The sequence below is a fragment of the Pelobates fuscus genome, chromosome 3, assembly GCF_036172605.1.
Source record: "Pelobates fuscus isolate aPelFus1 chromosome 3, aPelFus1.pri, whole genome shotgun sequence".
NCBI classification, from domain to species: Eukaryota; Metazoa; Chordata; class Amphibia; order Anura; family Pelobatidae; genus Pelobates; species Pelobates fuscus.
This window is the reverse complement of record NC_086319.1, coordinates 350,876,609-350,898,254: the sequence shown is the minus strand read 5'-3', so window position 1 is coordinate 350,898,254 and position 21,646 is coordinate 350,876,609. Positions and strand designations below refer to the sequence as shown.

Here is a 21,646-nt window from a genome sequence, read left to right as displayed (position 1 = left end):
GCACTTTAACTATGAGGTTACCACTATGCTCAAATATTTTTAATAGTGTTTAATTGTATGTGAAGAGACACACAGGTTATTTACTGGAGTAAGATTGCAAGTGAGTTCAAAGTGAATTTTCAAAAAAAAAGCTGAATAGAAAGCATAGATGTTAGAAAATTTGAGCTTCAATTTGGCTTTTCTAAACTTACATTTGAAATTCACTTTGAATTCCCACTTTCGTGAATAACCACATCTGTGTAAATGATATAATGAGTGGATAGAATATTGGAATGATGGAGAAATCACTGGGGATTTTAGACAAAAATAGTAACAGGGGTATTTTCCCAGTTTTGCAATAATAGATTAACATTTGTGCATTTTTTCACAGTTCTCAGTATAGGGAATAAACCACATTTGGCTATTGTGGTAGGATCAGCCTCATATGTCAATATACATGCAAGCTATAACCTGCTTGAGACCCATGCAGGGACCTAGAGAAAGCAAAGTTTTCTCATTATCACTGTTTTCTTGCATTGCTGTTGTGGGTTTTTTGTAAATACTTATATTTATACATATATACAAAATGTAATTGATTCCTGTGCCTTAGTGTATTAACGGGTCTGTAGCAAAACAGAATGTGTAGCTAAATAAATACTTGTATTTGTACAATTGTCTTTATTAATATTTACAAATAATTTACAATTACCCATATGGGGTCAAAATCATAAATACCATACTTTCAATTGGAAATGATAAAAATAAGGAAATGAAGGGAGAGCGATGGCTAGGCAAGTTTGAGGTTCTGCTCTTTACATAAAGGGGGACTGGATCTCCTGTAGTGTAAAGGAATCAGGCACCTTGCAGGATATATGCAATATGGATTCCATGAATGAAACCTCCATCAGAATCCAAAAAGTCAAGCAAATATAAAATATGTCACCTGGCATCATATATCAGTGAATGAGCAAATTGTAGGTCAGTTCTAATTTTGTTGTATTTTCCTGGATATAGAGGAATGTTAAGAGCAATAACTCCCATTGTGATTCATCGAGGCACTGTGAAACTACTGGGTCACACTTAGAATGGCGATGCATGTGTTTGTGTTAGAAAAAGGTACATACAGGCATGATTGTAGGTGAGACGAGAATTGAACATATTTCAAATGGGTAAGGTGGTGAAGACAGAGCAGTGATAGGAAAGAGCAGAGTTAAAGTTGCAATATGTAATAATGAAAAGAAGTTAGTGCATAGGTGCAGTCTCTGGTCGATAGCTGTAAAAGGTAAGCAAAAGGCAATCCCAACATAAGTGTTGAGCCTACGGTTGGAGAGGAGAGGCCCTCTCCAAGAGGGATGAGATTGATCTCATGCTAACTAATAAATAGGAAGCAAAATAACAGTCCAAATGTAGTACAGTAGGGACAGATGAGGGGGTAACCTTTGGTTGGATAATACAATGTAGAAGGAGAAATCTGTCCCAAGACAAAGATAAAACTTAAATATTTATTTGTAATATACAAAAAAATTAAATAAACCTAGTTCTAATTGATAATGGGGGGGGGGGGAGGAGAAGACAACGGACACAATCTGGGTGAACAATAGCTGGATGGTGAAAATACCTGATCGAGTTTTTACAATGCTAAAGATAAAACTATAGTGGAGAGTCGATACCAATGAAGGGGAACTCTGCAGCCAAACAGTTGCTACAAATTATATTAGCACTTGTATGTATCTCACGGTAAAACTCTGGTGCACCACATAACACTGTGATGTAGGACTAGTAGTGAATGCTAGAGATGGCTAATATATGTAAGGCTGTATTAAGCACCAGGTAACGCAATGGTAAATAAGGACAGGAAAATAGAATGAGCACCGACACGAGTTTCACCGGTCTGCGGCCCTTACCTACCCAGATATACAGAGTATTTTGCCCTCGAGTTTTTATTACTACGTTTGATAGTTGGAACTTGGTAATAAGGGTCACTTATTGGACCATCCATTCTTCCCTAGAGGCAGTCAGCTAGACTTATATTTGTCTTCAGATAGGTGCCCTCGAAGGCACAGACAGTCTTACCTCTTTTTAAGAATTTCTCGATAGTTGATTTAGCTGTCAGCATACCCTGATCTAACTGGCATCTTATCAGTTTAGACAATTAGGCAGTTAGTCATTTAGTCTTATATGTCTAGATAGGTGCCCTCGAAGGCACAAACAGCTATTCTCGTTATAGATTCTCTTGATGCTACCGCGAGATTATCAGCCAGCGAATCAGTCTATACTACAGGATTATATAAGTATCTTTGTGTTATCTTTAGTCTACACTCACTTGATCCTGCCGCTACAATTACCCTCTGGCTTTTAAATACTGAGTATATTATTTAATCAATGCACGGATTTGATACTTAGCCAGTGGTACTTATATTTAGGGTGTATTACCACACTGGTACAGTACCTTATTTACACCATGCATCCAATTTACAGTTTAGTCTTTCTTCAACTCTACCGGTTACCTGGTGCTTAATACAGTCATATATATTAGCCATCTCTAGCATTCACTATTAGTCCTACGTCACAGTTTTACTGTGAGATACATTCAAGTGCTAATATAATTTGTAGCAACTGTTTGGCCACAGAGATCCCATCCATTGGTATTGACTCTCCACTATAGTTGTATCTTTAGCATTGTAGAAACTTGATTGGGAACTTTCACCCTCCAGCTATTCTTTACCCAGATTGTGTCCGTTGTCATGGTTTTTCTCCCCTCCCTCCCCGCCCATTATCATTTAGACCTAGGTTTATAAACGTGTGTTGTCATTAATTTTAGTGTGTTACCAATAAACATTTAAGTTTTATCTTTGTCTTGGGACAGATGTCTCCTTCTACATTGATCTCATACTATGTGGAAGTTATTAGGGAAAAGAGGAGTTTCCAAAATTGGAAGCAACAGTAATGGGTTGGAACTGATATAATTATATTTTAATGCCTAGTGCCAGGACAGTAAAGAGAAATAAAATAAAAGATGTTTAGTAACTAGAGCCATGGCCTTGATATAAGGCAACTAAGGCACAGAAGGAAGAGAGGTGAGACGGAAGGATTGTTCTAAAGAGTATCTAACAGGGATACACACACCACTCTCAATTATAAAAGGCCTGCATAATCCAGTGAAAAGCATGAAGATTGGTTTAAGCTAATTGTTCTTTACTCTGTGGAAGTGTCCGAGTTGTGGAAGCTAAACCATGGTGGCTTGCGTAATCAGATAATGCAGATACCACCTGTCTCAAGGTGGAGAAAAGGTAGAAATCAAGTTCAACAAATAAAACATGCATGGATGAATATGCATTGTCACTAGACTTCTTAAGCTTAATATTACTGGTGGCACCAAAAGTTTACAATTTCACTAGGCTGATATGCAGGTAGATGGACATCTGAATCATTTTTTTTTATTCCACTGTTGCCTTTTTGAAAGTATTTTCATTCAGTCGAAGCTTGTTTGTTATTTTAGCAGAATAGAATGTTAATACAGTTGAGTAGGCTGAAATTTTTTCCATGATGGAAAACCTGATTATGTAAACATATAAAACATGTAAAATTATATTTTCTTCCTGGGTTTTGGTGGCAATTATTTAAAATTTTGAGAGTATCCATTGCTTAGTCAAAGTAACATGTATTGTCCATTAGAATAATTAGCATTAAACTGTACCCTTTAATATTTTGAAATGGGAAATTATTCTTCAGGAATCTCAACTCATTCCCTGCCTGTGCAAAATTTCTGCTGAATATATACTGAAAGTTAAAAGTTCCAAAGAGGTTGCGTACAAGTACGACAGAGTCCATTTCAGAAAGTCTTCCATTTGAACGCTAAATGTTGAATTTCTGAAGCACATCCAATAGGTGTTGTAGAAAATAAGTCAAGATATATATCTTATAGTACTGACTTCACTAGAGCATCTGCTGTAACATTATCGTTTGATTGTCATCCAAGAAAAGTACTTCTTCTGATTCCGAGATTTTTTTTGCTGCATCAATGTCATTAAATACGCGCTTCAAAATCGTTGGCTTCCTTATATGCAATACTATTAGTATCAGACTGAGCATAAGGCAAAGAATTCCTGAAACACAAAACAGAAACTATTTAGGTGAGCATGCATGTAATAAAGAAAACTTCTGCTAAATTAATGTGATTTATTAAGGCTAAACAAATGCTCTTTTGGGTACAAAGTACTAAATGTTCAGACACATTCTATTGGTTAACATAGTGTTAGAACTTTACCTCAAAATACCACCTGTTTTTGCCTTGATAAATCTGTCTTAAAATGTCACAGAAATTGTTTTTTTTTTCTTCCTTCAGGCATCAGCCAAGTCACTAAATTTAGTAGTACAACCAAATACTGTAAATGGTTGCAATATTAAAATTATATAAAAAATTTTTTAATAAAATATAATACTCCAATAAATAGGAGAATGCATAGAAATTAAAGAATATGATTTATTTTGGCCTACTCAACTTAACCCATGGTCTTGATAATAACCCAGTAGGATAAAAATGTTAAACTGTACATTTGCTGTGGGTGACACGTATGAGCTTGAACAGAATAAATCTCATTCTAGAAGTCCTGTAAGCACTTTCAATTATTGGAATATTACATGAGAGTGGGTAAGCACTGAGGCCATTATTTAAGAGTTGTGTTCGAGGAGAGTGCCAGATAAGTTCTGTATATATATATATATATATATATATATATATATATAGAGAAGAGAGAATTGACAGCACTCCAAGGACTTCTTCATAAAAAATAACCTTTATTGTTCCAAATAAAAATATCGACGTTTCAGTCTAGCGATTCTAGACTTTCATCAGGACATAATACACATTCACACAACCCCTTCTTAAGTTTTTTTAACACAAGTCCTGATAAGGTTCCTGGTTGCACCGTCTAGACAGATAGGCGTTTTTTTCTATGGTTTTTGCTATAGTTTTGGTAATTTCATTAATTAAGTATAACCCTGGGGATTGTATCTTAAATACGTGAGTGACTAGATTGGGGCTTGACTATAGTTTCCGTCTGATATACCCATGAGGATTCGTGTTCAGTACACAGAATGGTGATCTCTGGAGACTAGTATAATAGGCATCACTAGCCGTGATTTGGCAGCAGCATTTGGAGATACAGGATGTGAAACTTGGAAATCTGTAGAACTGTAAATATGTAAATATGTAATATATAGTGGCTATAAATGAGAACAGGATATGGGCCGTAGATAGGATGGTCATTTGGACTCTCCAAAGGATACGGTCTGTTTTGAGCAGCTAACTGGGACTGCTCTGCTCAATAGTTGCTGTTTAGCAGTTATAGTGGGATAATATAGGATGTCACTGTCCCTTTAAGCAAATCCGGTAGGAATATATTAGCCTTGGACTGTTTAACCTCTGGCCAACAGTGTAAAATTGTTTTTAAATTTCAATGTAGTGAGTAGTATAGACATACATTGTTAGAAAGAATGTAACATTTTGAAGTTTGGTTGTAGCTTATGCCTTCGGCCGTTTCGGCGTCTGGTCCCCATGGTAACCCAGTGTAAACTACCGGCTATAATAATGACGCATTCGCAGTGACGCGAGCGTCATGACGCATGCGCAATGGCGCACGATGATGTCATCAGAATGCGACCGACATTTTCGGCGCGAAAATGATCCGGGACGCTCGGAGGGGAGGTCCAGACACAGGAGGGGTGAGTGTATTGATTGCTAAGTGTGGGTACTTAAGAAGGGGTTGTGTGAATGTGTATTATGTCCTGATGAAAGTCTAGAATCGCTAGACTGAAACGTCGATATTTTTATTTGGAACAATAAAGGTTATTTTTTATGAAGAAGTCCTTGGAGTGCTGTCAATTCTCTCTTCTATATTTCTGCCGATCAAGCACCGGGCATTCAATTGGAGCAAACAGTGAGTGCAGCACCTTTCAAATCTTTTTATATATATATATATATATATATATATATATATACACATACATACATATACATATACACACACATATATACACACATACATAACTTATTTGGCACAGATAAGAATATATATATACAGTTGTGCTCAAAAGTTTGCATACCCTTGGAGAATTGGTAATATATGTACCATTTTTAAAAAAGAAAAACATGTGAACTGGCATAAAAACACATCTCTTTTATTTCTTATGGGATTTACGTTCAACTGTAGGTTATAACAGAACGGCACAGTCATAAAACAAAACACGGACACAGAGGAAAAAAATGAAATGACCCCTGTTCAAAAGTCTGCATACCCTTAGTTCTTAATACTATATATTGCCCCCTTTAGCATCAGTGACAGCATGCAATCTTTTGTAATAGTTGTCTATGAGGCCCATACCCAGTTGGTATAGCTGCCGATTCGTCTTGGCAAAATGCCTCCAGGTAATGCAAAGTCTTTGGTCGTCTTGCATGAACTGCACATTTGAAATCTCCCCAAAGTGGCTCGATGAATGCTCTTTTGACAGTTCTTTTCTGCTCCCCATGGCTCTGGCCTGTTCAATGCATCCATGTGAGATCTAACAAACTCATTGACTATTTGTACACAGACACTAATTGCAATATACAAAGCCACAGGTGTGGGAAATTAACCTTTAATTGCCATTTTAACCTGTGTGTGTCACCTTGTGTGGCTGTAATAAGGCCAAACATTCAAAGGTATGCAAACTTTCGATCAGGGCAATTTGGGTGATTTCTGTTATGATTTAAAAATGAGCTATATCTATATTTAAACACATTTTTCAAATTTTAAGGTGTCTGGTAAAATAATTTCAGTAGTCTCGAATGCTGTGCTGCTAATCTGCACCAAACAATATCTTACATATGGTAGTAAAAACTATTACAACAACAATTTGGAAATGCAAACATGACAAGTAACAATAAAGGATATTACAGTCGTAGTCGTAGGTTATTATATATTTACACTATCCTTTTCCTTTAAAGCTGAAATTCCCTGAAATGTGTGGAAGTATAGTAGCACTGAACATGTCAGAAAAATATGCTTAATATTATTCAGTTCATATCACTATCATATTATTATCTACATTTCAGAGACCTGTACTTTCTCAAGCACAAGTAAATTATGCATAAGCTTTGAGGACACCAAACATATAGAAAATGAAAGCTCACTCTTAAAATCTAAGCTTGCTGTCTCAAAAGACAGTATGGCACAAAATGGCGCTCTTACTCCTCAGAAGATGCTTTCTTTGAACATGGAGAAAGGGAAGTGGTTCACCCTACACCCAGGCCAAAAACAAAATTGGCACCGACCAGGTACCCGGTCACAACTGATGAGCTGAAAGCTATGCTGGCAGAACTCCGGCAAAACATTGAAGCTGACATGACCTACTGCAAGGACCCTTCAACGAGCATCTACGATGCAAGGCATCCCACAGCAGAGCAGAGAGTAGCAGACCTAAAGTGGCAACAGCTTTAGTCCTCTGAGAGGATAGAAGCGATGGAAGATCAGACTTACTTATGCTCTCCACCCCTCCCGGGGTATGGGCCGCAAAAGGTAGATCTCCCGAGACTTTTGTCCTGGGCCATTCTTTCTAGTTGACTCCAGGTGTAGCCCATCCTTGTGATGTCTGCCTCAAAGTCGCGTCTCCACCTTCATCTGGAAGCTGTTAGTGAGCTGTTCGCCATGGATCACTCTGCAGGTCATTCCCTCGTATGAGCACTTGATCAGATTGGCCACCGTGGCTGGGATGCCATAGTGTCAGAGGAGCTTCCTTAGGACTTCTCGATCCACACTATCAAATGCCTTCTCATAGTCGACAAGATTAATGTACAGTGATGAGTTCACTCCAAGGACTGCTCAACTATGATGCGCAGCGTTGCAATCTGGTCCATGCATAATCGATTCTGCCAGAAGCCTGCTTGTTCATCTCATAGTTGTGGATTGACAACGTCCTTCATACGCTCTAGGAGGATCCAGTTGAAGACCTTGCCTGGCACTGAGAGGAGTGTGATACCTATGTAGTTGTTACAGTTGCTGAGGTCACCTTTCTTGGGAAGCTTGATTAGATAACCCTCCTTCCAGTCAGTCAGTATCTCTTCTTCCTCCCAGATCTTCTCTAACAGTGTTTACAGCATCTCCACTGGTGATTTCAAGTGTGCTTTCAGGGCCTCTGCTGGTATGTCATGTCAGGTCCAGCTGCCTTCCCGTTCTTCAACAGGATGATGGCCTTCCCAATTCTCTTCTCTAGTCAGCTTTCTGCAGTTGATGGAGAGATTTGGTGGATTTGGTGGTGCTGGTCTGTTCAGGAGCTCCTCTAAGTGTTCAGACCATCTATTCATCTGCCGCGCTAGTCCTGTGATGACCTTTCCCTCCTTGTCCATGACGGGTTGTTCTGGCTTGCTGTACTTCCCAGACAGTCATGTCGTACAGCTGTTTCATGTTGCCTGTTCATCTTCAGCTGCCGGCCCATCTATGTAGTCTTTCTTCCTAATGCTCTTCTTCACTGCTCTGTGGGCTTCTGCGTATTCCACTTGGGCCTTTGCTTTTTCTGCCCTAATCCCGCTGTTGTTAACTGCCACCTTCTTCTGTTTTCTCTCTTCTATCTTGCCCAAGGTCTCAGCTGTGATCCACTCTTTCTGATGATGTTTCTTTGCTCGGACTACTTCTTGACAGGCTGTTCTCAGTGTCGCTTTTATTGTCTGCCTGCTGGCCCATACACCACATCTTTCCTTTTTCTCATGCAGCTCATGTAGCACCTCAAACTTGTTCTTCAACTGAAGTCCAAACTCCTCCTCCTGCTGCTGGTGATCTTCAGGTGCCTGACATTATACTTTACTCTACACTGTGTTTCCATCCAGTTCTTCTTTAACTTCAGCTGCTTGCTGGCTATTACTAGGTGGTGGTCGGACGCCACATCTGCTCCTCTTCTAACTCTAACGTCTTGCAGAGATCTTCTAAACTTCTTGCTAATGATGCAGATGTGGTCAATCTGGTTCTCTGTCACACTGTCCAGTGATACCCAAGTGTTTTTGTGTATCCGCCTGTGAGAAAAGATGCTACCTCCGATGACCAGGTTGTTGAGTGCACACAGTTCCGTAAATCTCTCCCCATTATCATTCATCACTCCCAGCCCGTGTATCCCTATGACTTGTTCATATCCTGTGTTGTCTGGTCCAATCTTAGCTTTCAAGTCTCCCATAAGGATGTGATGTCTCTGGCTTGGAATGTCTCTATGATTTTCTGCAGTCTAATGTAAAACTCATCCTTGTCTTCTTCATCGGAATCATTGGTTGGAGCGTAACTCTAGATGACATTGAGCTTAACCTTCTTCTGCTTGGTTCTGAAGGATGCTGTGATGATTCTGGGGTCATGCGCCTCCCATCCAATTAGTGCCCTTTGTGCTTGCTTGGACAACATAAAACCTACTCCCTGCATTTGGAGGGCAATAGCTCTCCTGTCATTAGTCTCTTCTGTCTGGCTTGTGTCCATGAGGTTTTGCTGATGCGCAGTATGACCAGTTTGTTCTTCTTCATCTTGGCAGCTACCTGCTTCATCTTGAATGTCTAGTACATGGTCCTGACATTCCACGTGCCGATGTGGGTTCTCCTGGTCAAAAGAAGGGTAATTGGCTGGATGGCTTCCTTTTGTCTTTCACCACCTATCGTCATGTATCTCCGAGTTGTCGGAGGTCCTCCATCTTCCAGGAAATTAGTTTCTGTTTCTCTTTTTGGCGTTTCTGTAGCAGTTGAGGTTTTTCCAGGATGAGGTTGCTAGCCCCACACCCAACCCTCCTCCTTTTTTATCTGGGCTTGGGACCGGCAAAGGCGGAGTTGGAAGGTCAGAGGAGGAGATATCATTTGAAGGTCAGCAGTATCCTATAAACTGTGGCCTCCCCCCCCCAACCTATCACACTATGTTCAGCAGCGTATTACTGTTATGCTGCCACCTAAACAGGCCAAACAAGTAAAAATGGATGGCATGTTTTGAACTACCGAAACCGGGAACGCACCAGCATCTGTAACTGCAGACCTCATCATACACTTCCAAACTCTCCAGGATAAAGCTGTGCTTGTTTCAGTTGTTTAGGGTAAAACCCCATTGCTCTTTGAGGGCTCCCACATAATGTTGTTCCCAGACCTCACCAAAAGTTCATTCATCTGGCACAAAGCACTACAATCTTTATTACTGCACCTGCAGATGGGGAACACTGAAGCAACTCTAGTTTACACACTCAGGGACTATTTATAAAGTTTGGAGCTACCCGGAGCTGGAGGCCCATCTCTACAGGTTGGCATCATGGAGTTGCAAAAGGTAGATGACGGAGTCCTGTCATGGTTGGAACCCTCTACAGTAGTGGAGTTCACCCCACGCTAATCAACTCTAACAGGGAAGTCGACTTGAGAGACATCATTTTGCAGCTAGAAGATCTATCTCTCTCAGTGGGGGGGGGGGGGGGGGGGGGGGGGACCCAAATTTCCACCACCAAACACTGTTGAAATGTATATGTTGTTTTAAGGCGTCATTTCTTTTACATTCCCATATCTTTATTCCAATATTACATTAATGAATATTAGTGTGGTAGTGGGGTTTACTAACTCTCTTGTGTCTACTGTCACAGTAATTCACGTGAAACCCCACTTTGTTGTTTTCCTTTCCTTGCCTCTCCCCTCTGGATGCTCTACAGGGTACTGTCTTCTAGTATTCTATTTTTCACCTAGTTCAGGGGAACGGAAACTCCAAAATTTGCATAGATCTTAATTGGTCTGTCTGTTAGTTAACTGTCACCTCATGCAAGTGTGGGTAGCTAGTTGATTATATCTTGCAGTTTCTACTGTTTCTACTATAGAAAACATTCTACATGACATGCAATTTTTTTGTGTGCTAATTTAATGTCTTTTTATTTCTCTCTGTATACTGGATATAAATGTTGCTCATAGTATACTATGTTTATGTGGAAGTAAATAAATAAAAATGTCAAATATATAGTATGTAACTTACCTGCTCCTAAGCTTAGCCAGAAAGAAAGTCCAAGTGTTGGTTGCAAAACAGAAATACCAAAAATGATACTACAGGCTTCTTGCCTGAAGCTTACAAAAGATATCAGGGAAATTATAACGCACAAAGAAGTGGAAATCATCATATAAATCCCATATTGTAATAATAGCATGGAGAACAGCACATTGCAGAAAATCCATGAACAAAAGGCTAACCTATAATAGACAAAAACAAATAATATCAAATAAAGAAATTCCACAAAGGAATAATCAGTCAAAGGAACATTACTTTGATGCAGCCAAATACATATTGCATATAACCCATATGCCCTAACCATTTTGCAAACATCCTCTGTGTACAGGGATATATGTGCCATACTTGAGCACAGTCATTCACATTATAGGTAATCACTTACAAAGTGAATTGTCAAGAGAGAATACATTGACTGTATCCCTACTTTTCTCCATCCTATTCCTTGGGCCTTAAATAGTTAATAATAATATGGTGATAAGTAAGAAGGGTTTAGTGCTTGGTTTTATGGATTTTGTATTGTTATAAGTTATTGATGGCTTTTTTCTAATTACAGTACAGTGTAAATTTGCTAATGTACAGGAATCTACCAGATCTAATCATCAGAGGAAGATAAATCATTGTTTGTATCCCATATATAGTTAAAAAAAATAATGATATTATGCTGTAAGAGGGAAATATTCAAACTTCAGATTGTTCACTTATTAAAGTACCACTATGGTCAGGATTTATCAATATATCTCAATCGGAATCCTATAAATGTCTCATACAATCTGTGGACTCACTCATATGTACTTCATTCAAGCATTTCAGAGGTCAATGTCTGAATACTGCTGAAGTCTTTATCAAGGCTTAAAAAGCTTATGAACAGGTTATTAGTTAAAGCTGAATTCTCAGTTACAAATTCAGCTAAAAATAATGAGCCCACCTTCAGTCTCTTATAACTTATTACTAGGTGGACTGTGTTTGCTATGTCAGTAGCAGGGTAGGGACTATGAAGGCCAGGGGTTCTAGTGATACCCCATAAACTCTATCTGTGTTAAAATGTTAAGCATTATTGTCCTGAGGGTTGAGTATCTCTTTTGAACTTTATTTAAAAGGGGAGATAAGATTGTCCTCAATTTAATATTTTTGAATAAGGGTCAGACAGTGAAAACCAATAGTCTCTGTAGTCTTCCCTGTTTCTGTTCAGGGAGTGAATCAGGGAAAACCATAGAGACTAACTGTGTGTTTTGAAACACAGTCTGACACAAAGGGCATGTAAATGGCTGAAGGATCCTGTCATATATTAAAGGGAAAGATGAGTTTCTTTTTTCACATATACTTCATTAAAAAAAAAATATTTACATTCAAAACTTGATGAAAGGATTATTAGATTAAAAATAGTTTTGAGGTAACAGTTGTCCTTTAACATTATAGTATTTGTTACAAAAGTAATAATGATTTTATTAGGTCTCTTGTTCATCTTATCTCTGATTATTGATTCGATAGAACTTCATCTCTAAGTTATTCTATAATGTATTCTATAAATACTTGCCAACTAGCATGTTTTATTATTATTATTATTATTATAAAGTGTAATTCAGTACTATAGGTGGACTAACAAATAGTTACAACAAGGCAAGTTGGACATCCAGGAACTGAGGGTGCTGAAGGCTTACATTCTAAGTTGGGTGGGGTAATATGACCCAAGTGGTAAGGGTAAGATGTGTTTCATGTATGGGAGAAGTCGGCTACTGGAACAGTTTGCAATGAAGTCTTACATTTTAGATGACACGGTTGCAGAAGAGGAAGCAACCTTTTACAATTAGATAATGTATATTTGGTTGACTCTTACATGCTACTGTGTGATAGTTGTTAACAGGACCGGACTGGCCCACCGGGATACCGGGAAATTTCCCGGTGGGCCGCGGCATCTGGGGGCTCCTAATGCTGAGGGCTGACGGAGGAGGGAGCATGTCTTTACCATGCTCCCTCGCGGTTCCCACAATTCACAGCACGGATGCTGCTGTGAATTGTGGGAACCGCGAGGGAGCATGGTAGAGATATGCTCCCTCCCCCTTCAGCCCTCAGCAGTAGGCTGCAGTGTGGAATGCTGCCGGCCCCCCTGACTCCTCTGCCGGCCCTGACTCTTCTAAGGTGGGTGGGGGAGATAGTGGGGGGAGGTGAATAGAGAGAGAGAGACAGAGGGGGTGGGGGGGATGAATAGAGAGAGAGAGAGACAGAGGGGGTGGGGGGATGAATAGAGAGATAGAGGGGGTGGGGGGATGAATAGAGAGAGAGAGAGAGAGAGAGACAGAGGGAATAGAGAGAGAGAGACAGAGGGGGTGGGGGGATGAATAGAGAGAGAGAGAGACAGAGGGGGTGGGGGGATGAATAGAGAGAGAGACAGAGGGGATGGGGGGTGAATAGAGAGAGAGACAGAGGGGGTGGGGGGGTGAATAGAGAGAGAGAGACAGAGGGGGTGGGGGATGAATAGAGAGAGAGAGACAGAGGGGTTGGGGGGTGAATAGAGAGAGAGAGACAGAGGGGGTGGGGGGTGAATAGAGAGAGACACAGAGGGGGTGGGGGGGTGAATAGAGAGAGACAAGCACTCAACAAGTTATGTTTTAGGTGCTTACCACATTAGTGCTGATGCATAGTGTGATCCGATGCTGTATTGTTCATAAAGCCTGCCGGGACTTCCGCTGGTAAATTTTTCAGCCACATATAGTATTGGGTTTGGCAAACCTCTTTCTAAGCCTTCTGCATACTCTTTGTCAAATTTTTCACCTGTCTCCCAGTCAAATATCTCATTATAATTAATGGTTTCATTAATTTGGTGCAAAGGAATTCCTACAATGAAAAGACAGAAACAATTCCATTTAACTCAAAATTTTGAAGAAAAAATATCAATAAAGTCCTACTGCACATCTTCATCTCTAAAAATATGATACCTGCCCCACAAAAGCATCTTGCATTGCAGAAGACCGTAAGTGTATTATCAAGTGACTAAGCTATATTTATTCCAAAGAAATATAATTAAAGCATTAATTGTCTTTTAACAATACCATCTTACACTGGCTCTTTGGAGCAAGAAAATAGAAATTTAAAACATTCGTAGAGAAAGTATTAGTGAGAACAGCATGACCTTCAGATTTTAGAGTCGCTCACGGTTAAGACTGTGAAGAATTACTGTTATATGACACTTTCAATGTAAGTACATTGTCTGCAATGTGTTCAGTACTTTCTGCTGTGTTACATACACCTCTGTTGTACTTCCGTATAATACTATAAATCCGCTTTGTCCACTGGAATGTTTTAATAAAATTAGTATCTCTAAAAAAAACTTTTGTTTTGAAGACTACATCAGATTGTCATTCAGGTATCTTCTGCAGTGACTGTCTCAATACAAGGCTGGCATCCACTGTGAATGGAGAGAGGGCTCTAGAGTCTCTTGAAATGTAGATATTCATTACTTTATGTGAGTGCTGGTCACATAATTGCACTAGGCCTCTGTACTAAATCCAGAGACTGATTCATTGTAATTATTAATTGATAAAAAGGGATTGGAATCAGACAAAATTAAGTTGGCATTGATGATGAGGATAGCAAAACAGATGGCCTTAAGGAGTAGATCACAACTAACTATTTCTGCCCAATAAAGCTGAGCTATGTAGCTGCTTCCTCGCCTTCAAGGGGAATTAATATACACATGAATGAATGAATGAACGAATTAATATATGAAAAATCAATCTACTCGGCAGTGGTGTATTCTGCTTCTGTGCTGCTCTAGACATGACAAAACTTGGGCACCTCCCTTCTAAATTTATCTTCCTGTTTAAAATCAACACTCTCTTTGCCTGACAGACACACTAACAAACTCACTAACAGACACACACACTAACACACTCACAATTTTTTTTATTTAATCCTCCCAGCCTTCCTACCTTTGGGAGTGCTGGAGTGGATTCTCTATTTCCCTGGGGTCCAGTGGGGATCCTTTAACTGTTGGGTGGGTGGGTGTGCGGGCGTTCGGTCAATGCAGGCGGCGAGGGAGCTCTGATCTTCCTGCTCAGCTCTCAGTGATGCTGGGGCCGGAGTGACGTCAAATTCCGGCTCCGGCATCACTGTGGCGAGAACTCAGGGGAGAGAGCTCTCTTTCCACCAGTCTCCAGTGTCAGCAGATGCCAACCTTGGGGGCCCAAGGTGGCCAGCTGGCCATCTCTAGGGCCACCTAGGGCAAGAGGCTGACAAGACATCTGCCGGGCATTTGGGAGGTGCCTTTTTTTGCCACCCCTCTGAAAGTGAAGCCCAAGGCAAATACCCTGTCAGCCTCGTGCTAAATACAGCGCTGCCTTGAGGGCATATCAATGGAGAAGGAGGAGACTTAACATTGCTTTAAGGTTGTCGTCTAAAGCATTGTGGAAATTAGACTGTCCTAGCTACAAAAATCCCAGAAGATGTTAATCCCCATCCTACTTGACTGCAATACTGACGTTACCATAAAAAAAGCAATAGAAACAGAAAGTAAATACTGATTATTAAGATTTTTTCAAACTTGAAACATTGGTATCAATGGAAATATTCTAAAAAAAAGAAAGCCTCTGAAATATTGATTACAAGTCATTTTATATTTTTCTTAGTAAGGAGGCCAGAAAGGAGGCTGTGCCGCATATAATAATGAATAGCCACAAAAAAAGGAAAAATTCAACTACAAGGTAATAATACAATAATAACAAAGAATGTTAACAAAGAAAAAAGTAAACTAAAGAATGATAATACAATTTAAAATAGCCGCAGTAGAAATAAGCAAAAAGTGCTTAAAAATAGTAAGAAATAAAATATAATAGTCCACCAAGGGCAGACTCTGTAGGCAATTAGAGGAATCAGAGAGCTTTATTGTTGATACATAGTTGCTACGGTATCTCTTCTTCTTTAATAGGCCAATAAAGTCTTTATGTTTTCAGTGGATTTAGAGATATTCTTTATGCACCGTATCTATTATATTTAGCATTGCTCTGTCATTGTCCCCATCTACTTATTATTTTTCCCTGTCTTTTGGGCTCCAGATTCTAAGATTTATTAGGCATACTATCTATGTGTACTTATTATCTGTACCTTTACCGGCTTGCTTGATAGTTTCCCCCCACTCTTCTTTTGTGTCTTTTTAAGATTAAAGGACCACTATAGGCACCCAGACCACTTCAGCTCAATGAAGTAGTCTGGGTGCCAGGTCCAGCTAGTTTTCCGCGCTGACATCAGCAGGAGAAGGAGAGCTCGGCAGGAGGAGGAGAGCTCACCTGGCGCTGGAGACAGGTAAGTGGCTGAAGTGGTTTTAAACCCTTCAGCCCAGCGGGAGGGGGGGGGGGGGAGGGACCTAAGGACTACATAGTGCCAGGAAAACAAGTTTGTTTTCCTGGCACTATAGTGGTCCTTTAACTTTCTTACTAAATTGCAATTCCTCCATTGAAGTCTGTAGGGAAATTGCTAAGAGAATTCACTCAAATGTATTTCAATTAAGGGCATTGCTAACAAGTGGTAGATGGTAGCAAATATTCAAATGTGTTCAAATCATACATTAAAAACTCAACTATTATATTTAGCATTTAACTGTATGCAACCCACCATTAGGCTTCTACAGACACATTTTAAAAGGGTGTATTTTCAGCTGAACAAGTGAATATATAAATGTAGACAAAGTCTGCTTGCTGTGACTTCAGGAGTGGTGCTCATAAGTAAATAATGGATGTGTTCCAGGTAGCTTCAAATACTCTCTAGCAAAGAAAAAATCATCTTATGTACTTATGGGTGCCAGTAGCCTTCTGGAAGATATCACTTATTAACAAGTTAGTGTTCAGATGCCTGGTTACTCTATTTAAGTCAACATTTGCTGACAACCAAGCTATTTCCATAGTCTAAGGCATTTGTTTTTCTTACTTTTCTTTACAATGTTATGATGGAAAGGTATTTCACATTTCTGTGTCAACAGGAAACACAGATGGAAATCTAGTCCTTTCAAACATCTAGGTTTATTAATTATTACATCTTTGAATATCCTGTCTTTCAAAAATAAAAACATCATACAAACAAAAAAACAGATGTTCTTCTATAAGCTTTACTTGATTATTGTATTTGTGAAAACATGTATTTCCCTAACTGCTGTGTTCGTGACAACACTTGTTTTTACACCTCTCCTGAGATGAAGGACTATTTCCGGCTTCCTGTTTTCCAATGCAAGTTGTAGCATACTTCTGGCCTTTCCACATACAGTATAGTAAATGCTATATAGAATGGCCTGTTTACTCAAGAGACAATCTGCAACATAAACATAACAAATACTGCAACAATAGAACTGCCATGAGATGCGAGTGAAGACCACTTCTTCTAGAACATCTCCCATAATGCTTTGCTCTTCTTTAATTGGAGCTCTGAAATGAGGATCTATCTTTGAAAAGAGAACTGACAGTAATGACTGCTGGTACATTAGATAACATACCTGACAGGGTTATGTTTATGCCCTTCAAACCGACCCAAAGTCCAATGCTGACATTAACCATTTCTTTGCTGAAAGACTTGTAGACAGTTGTGGTTGTAACCATTCCTACTTCCCAGTCTCTGGTGAAGTTGACAGCTAAAATGAATAATAAAGTCAGAGATTAATTGCAGCTTAAGATCTGTCACTGGTCTTTAATTATAGAGATTTATTGATCTGAAACTGATCTGCACAACTCTAATACTTAAAATGCAATAGTAATACAAGTATACAGTAATAATATATAGATGATAATTAACTGATCATGAATGCATTGATGAAAATCAACTAGTGTTGCCTTTAGGCAGAGCTGAGTAGGTCACCCAATCTGAACGTTGCACTTTCTTTGTCTTGTGGTCCAGGAGCTGGGATGTGAGGTGTTTTACTCACTAGTGCATACATCACTAACCATTTTTAAGAGACTTAAAGCTCCTCTGCACATGATGATGGCCCTGCTCAGGATCATAGCAACAGTGAGACAGAGGTGTGTAAGTCAAAGATATATGCACACCTCACACTGCAGGTATCATACAACCATGGTCAGACCACATCCAGTACTTGGGCAAGATGCCTAACGAACCTAATATACATTGTAATCTCATACGAACAGGAATATGTTAGTGCTATATAGATACTAATAATCAACCAGCCATTGGTCCCATTCCACCTAATGGACTGGCAACAGAGTGGAGGAAAACCCGCAACTGAAGGGAAAACTCTGGCATCAAGCAGAGTGAACTTTTTTTTGTTATTTTTCTTAATAAGCAACCAAAAACAATATTGAAAATATAAACAGACACACATAGAATTATTCACTACACCGTAAATTGTTAAGAACTGACCAGGGACTGCAATTAGCCCAGATATGTTTCCCAAACGCATACAAATTTGCCGGGTAACAGACTATAACAGACTTTTATTCCTAGTTAGCAGAATAACACTGACATGGTCATTCATTAAACCCAGAATTTGTACAAATTAAAGGAACACTACAGTACTAGGAATACAAAACTCTATTGCTAACGCTATAGTGTTCCTCTACAATTAAGTATAGGTTTGGGCCACAACCCTTTCCAACGCAGAGGTCCTTTCAACATCACAGCAATTGGGTAACCTAAAGCACATGCACAGCATTAGGCTTTCCCCATTAATGTTTTCCTATGGAGATTCTAAAGACGCTGTACTTTTAAGGGTGAGGACGTCCAGGTGTCTGGAAGTTTCTCTGAAACAGCAATGTTTTACATTTCAGGGTTAAGGGTACAAAGGCACTGTACCCAGACCACTTCAATGAGATGAAAAACTGTGGAAAAAATATATGACCTGGAAAAACTCTCCAACTCAGCCATAGTCACAATTTAGGATTTTCTGCCTCAGTTTTTGTATTGAGATATTATTTGCAAAAAATCTGAGTTTAGTGAATAACGCTGTAAGAGTAAAATACATGGTTTCTACTGTCTTGAAATGCTAAAATGACAAATATACGATGTAGAGTTAGCTAGCTCCATTTTATATCCTACTTTCTTTATAATGATAAATGTAATTTGCCCTGTACTAAAACATATATTGTATGATGCATAGCAATGATTACATAGAACATTGTTTATTCTTTTCAGGATTTTTATCTATCTGCTCAATCTACAAATAGTTATGTCAATTATCATTGAAATTAATTAGCTGTTTTTTAAATTGCTAGGTTGATGGACACATTACATTAATTAATATCACATAAATGTTGCCTGGAGTGATATTTATATTGTCTTTCTTACAACAAATCTCTAAAACAGTTTTAAATATCTTGGGTGACACATTTGTAATCATATTGGTATGTATCATTTCACAATGAGTTATTGGAGGATTATTCATTGGATATTCATGCCATTTGATTTTAATATTTATTATTCATTTATTCTAATAACACATTAATTAATTGATAATGCTTACTGCATTTTAATGCTGAAAGATTTACTTATAAGTACTGAAAACTGGGGAGAATTGACAATGCTATTGTAAATTTTAAGCAATTATAACCCAAATGGAATAATGTCCCAATCCAGCAATCCTGGTTAACTTCTATCTGGAAATTTGTGATCCACTTCTACATTCTCTATAATTCCCAGATTACTGATGTTTTGTAACAATCTGGTTCTCAAGCATAATGTGCATTATTGTTATAAAAAGGTTTGTGATGAGACCAATCTCGCCACATTGCATTGGAGAAGCCTGGTTGCCCGCCTGTTGCCTCTAGACTATGGCCCCATGTTAAAAAGCTTGATTTTCCCCTGCAAAGACACGAAAGCCGGGTCATTCGATGCTTGCCCTGTTTGAGCGGTGATACCCCAGATAGCTATGCCATGGAGCCCATTCGTATAATGAAAGACTAAGGGAAGACTTTGGCTCCATGGCAATTGAACTGTATGTATGTGATCTGAGCACCATTCAGTAATAATGTGTGATCAGATCTGAGCTATCTGGGGATATGTTGAATGTACCTGTTTTATGCAATGGCTGCACAGTTATATATTTTTATGTATTTTATTGGCTTTTGCTGCCATGTATTCAATGGAGTTTTGCCTCTGTCCTTGGAGATAATTGGATTACTTCCCAATCATCTCCAGGATAGAAGACTGGTTTTGGGCAGAAAAGCCATGCTTCGTTTGGTCACAAAGTACTACAATCTATCTTTTGAATCACTGGACCAATTTGTATGATTTTGACGTATGTTTGTATTTGGAGTATGCTGATTCTGAAAATGCATACTTTTAAAGTTATGAATAATGTGGAAAAACTGTATTTCTCTGCTTGTGATAATTACATTACCCATTGTGTAAGGTAATTGTATCACAGGCAGAGGGGAGGATTTTGTGTGGGAGTGTCTCAGTGTATTGTACGTGTTTATTGGTTGTTTTCCAAAACCCTGTGGGTGGTACTAATGTGTATATAAGAACAATAAACCCACAGCTCTTCTGTTCCTGCTTGACCCTCAAAACAGAGCCTTGTCTCGTTCTTGGGGGGATTTATTGTATGCTGTTCCAGTTTGACTGCTAGGAGTGCAAACCTATTCGTATGGTTTTTCCTATTCGGCTGTTTACAGCATTCATATGGTTCCGGTTCAGCTGTTTACGGCATTCATATGCTTATCCGGTTCGGTGGATTGGTGTTTACAGTAGCTGTGCCTGTGTCTCTGGAAGGGGAAGATCTACTAAACGGCTGTTTAACCCTTTTATGCCTGGGGGTGCCGTTACAAGGTTTATTCTCCGAAATTAGGAATTAACAATGATAATGCCAAATATCTAACAAGGATAAATACATTTAGCTGCGCGTTAGTTTCAAGTACTCCCCTAGGAACTTTTTTCATTGAGCTTGGAAGGATGAAAAGCTCTGTTGACTTTTCTAGAAATCGAATTGGCGACTCTGAAATACTGCACATGGAGCTCTATACACTGAACTATCTCACAATGGAATTAGAGATTTTTCCTTTTGGGCAAATGTACTATTTTCAAATATATGTCTGTATGTAGTGATATTAGGAATATGTGTGTATGTATGTATATAAATATATATACATATATATCTTGGGTTTTGTTTGGATCTTTGTGTTTGCATGTGTGTGCAAACTAGTTGTCCCAAGGCTATCCGAACTATAATTCATATTTCCAAGCACAGAAATAATTTTAAGTAGTGGTTCAGATAATATCTTGCATCAGGGGAATTTCTAGGAGGCAAAGTAAAAACAAGGCCTTCAGCCCAAGGGTAATTTGTATCAAACCTATATCCTATATTTGCTTGTTATTCAAAACTCTGCCTTTTGTATGTTAACACACAGAATGAGAGGATTAGTAGAAGAATGTAAAATATACAATGGGAGATTTAAAAAAAAAAAAAAATACATTACAGATTGTAATACAGAGAAAGAAATGATACCTGCAATTGTAGATTTTCCGAAAAACTGGAGCCTTGACTTTATAGCATTCCACTCAGATTCCAAATATTTTTACCTTTTCGGGCACGTCAGTGACCCACTTATTTATAAGTAGTGTATATCATAACATTTGAACATAGTATTCTCAGTTAATATGCTAACGACTCAATTATATATATATATATTGTAACAAACCACCTCTTTTAC

At 38.9% G+C, this 21,646-nt stretch overlaps 1 protein-coding gene across 1 annotated transcript in view; it reads right to left on the bottom strand.

Annotated features, from left to right (window-relative positions):
- Nucleotides 1-3,659: 3,659 nt before the first annotated feature.
- Nucleotides 3,660-21,646, bottom strand: part of DUOXA1 (dual oxidase maturation factor 1) — a 64,911-nt gene continuing 46,924 nt past the window's right edge. The window contains exons 4-7 of the mRNA XM_063445718.1: nt 17,485-17,619; nt 13,628-13,841; nt 10,980-11,191; nt 3,660-4,085 (exon numbers count right to left, since the gene is read on the bottom strand). Coding sequence (XP_063301788.1) covers nt 3,916-4,085; nt 10,980-11,191; nt 13,628-13,841; nt 17,485-17,619 — 731 coding nt within the window. The 3' untranslated portion in view covers nt 3,660-3,915. The remainder of the gene's footprint in view (nt 4,086-10,979; nt 11,192-13,627; nt 13,842-17,484; nt 17,620-21,646) is intronic.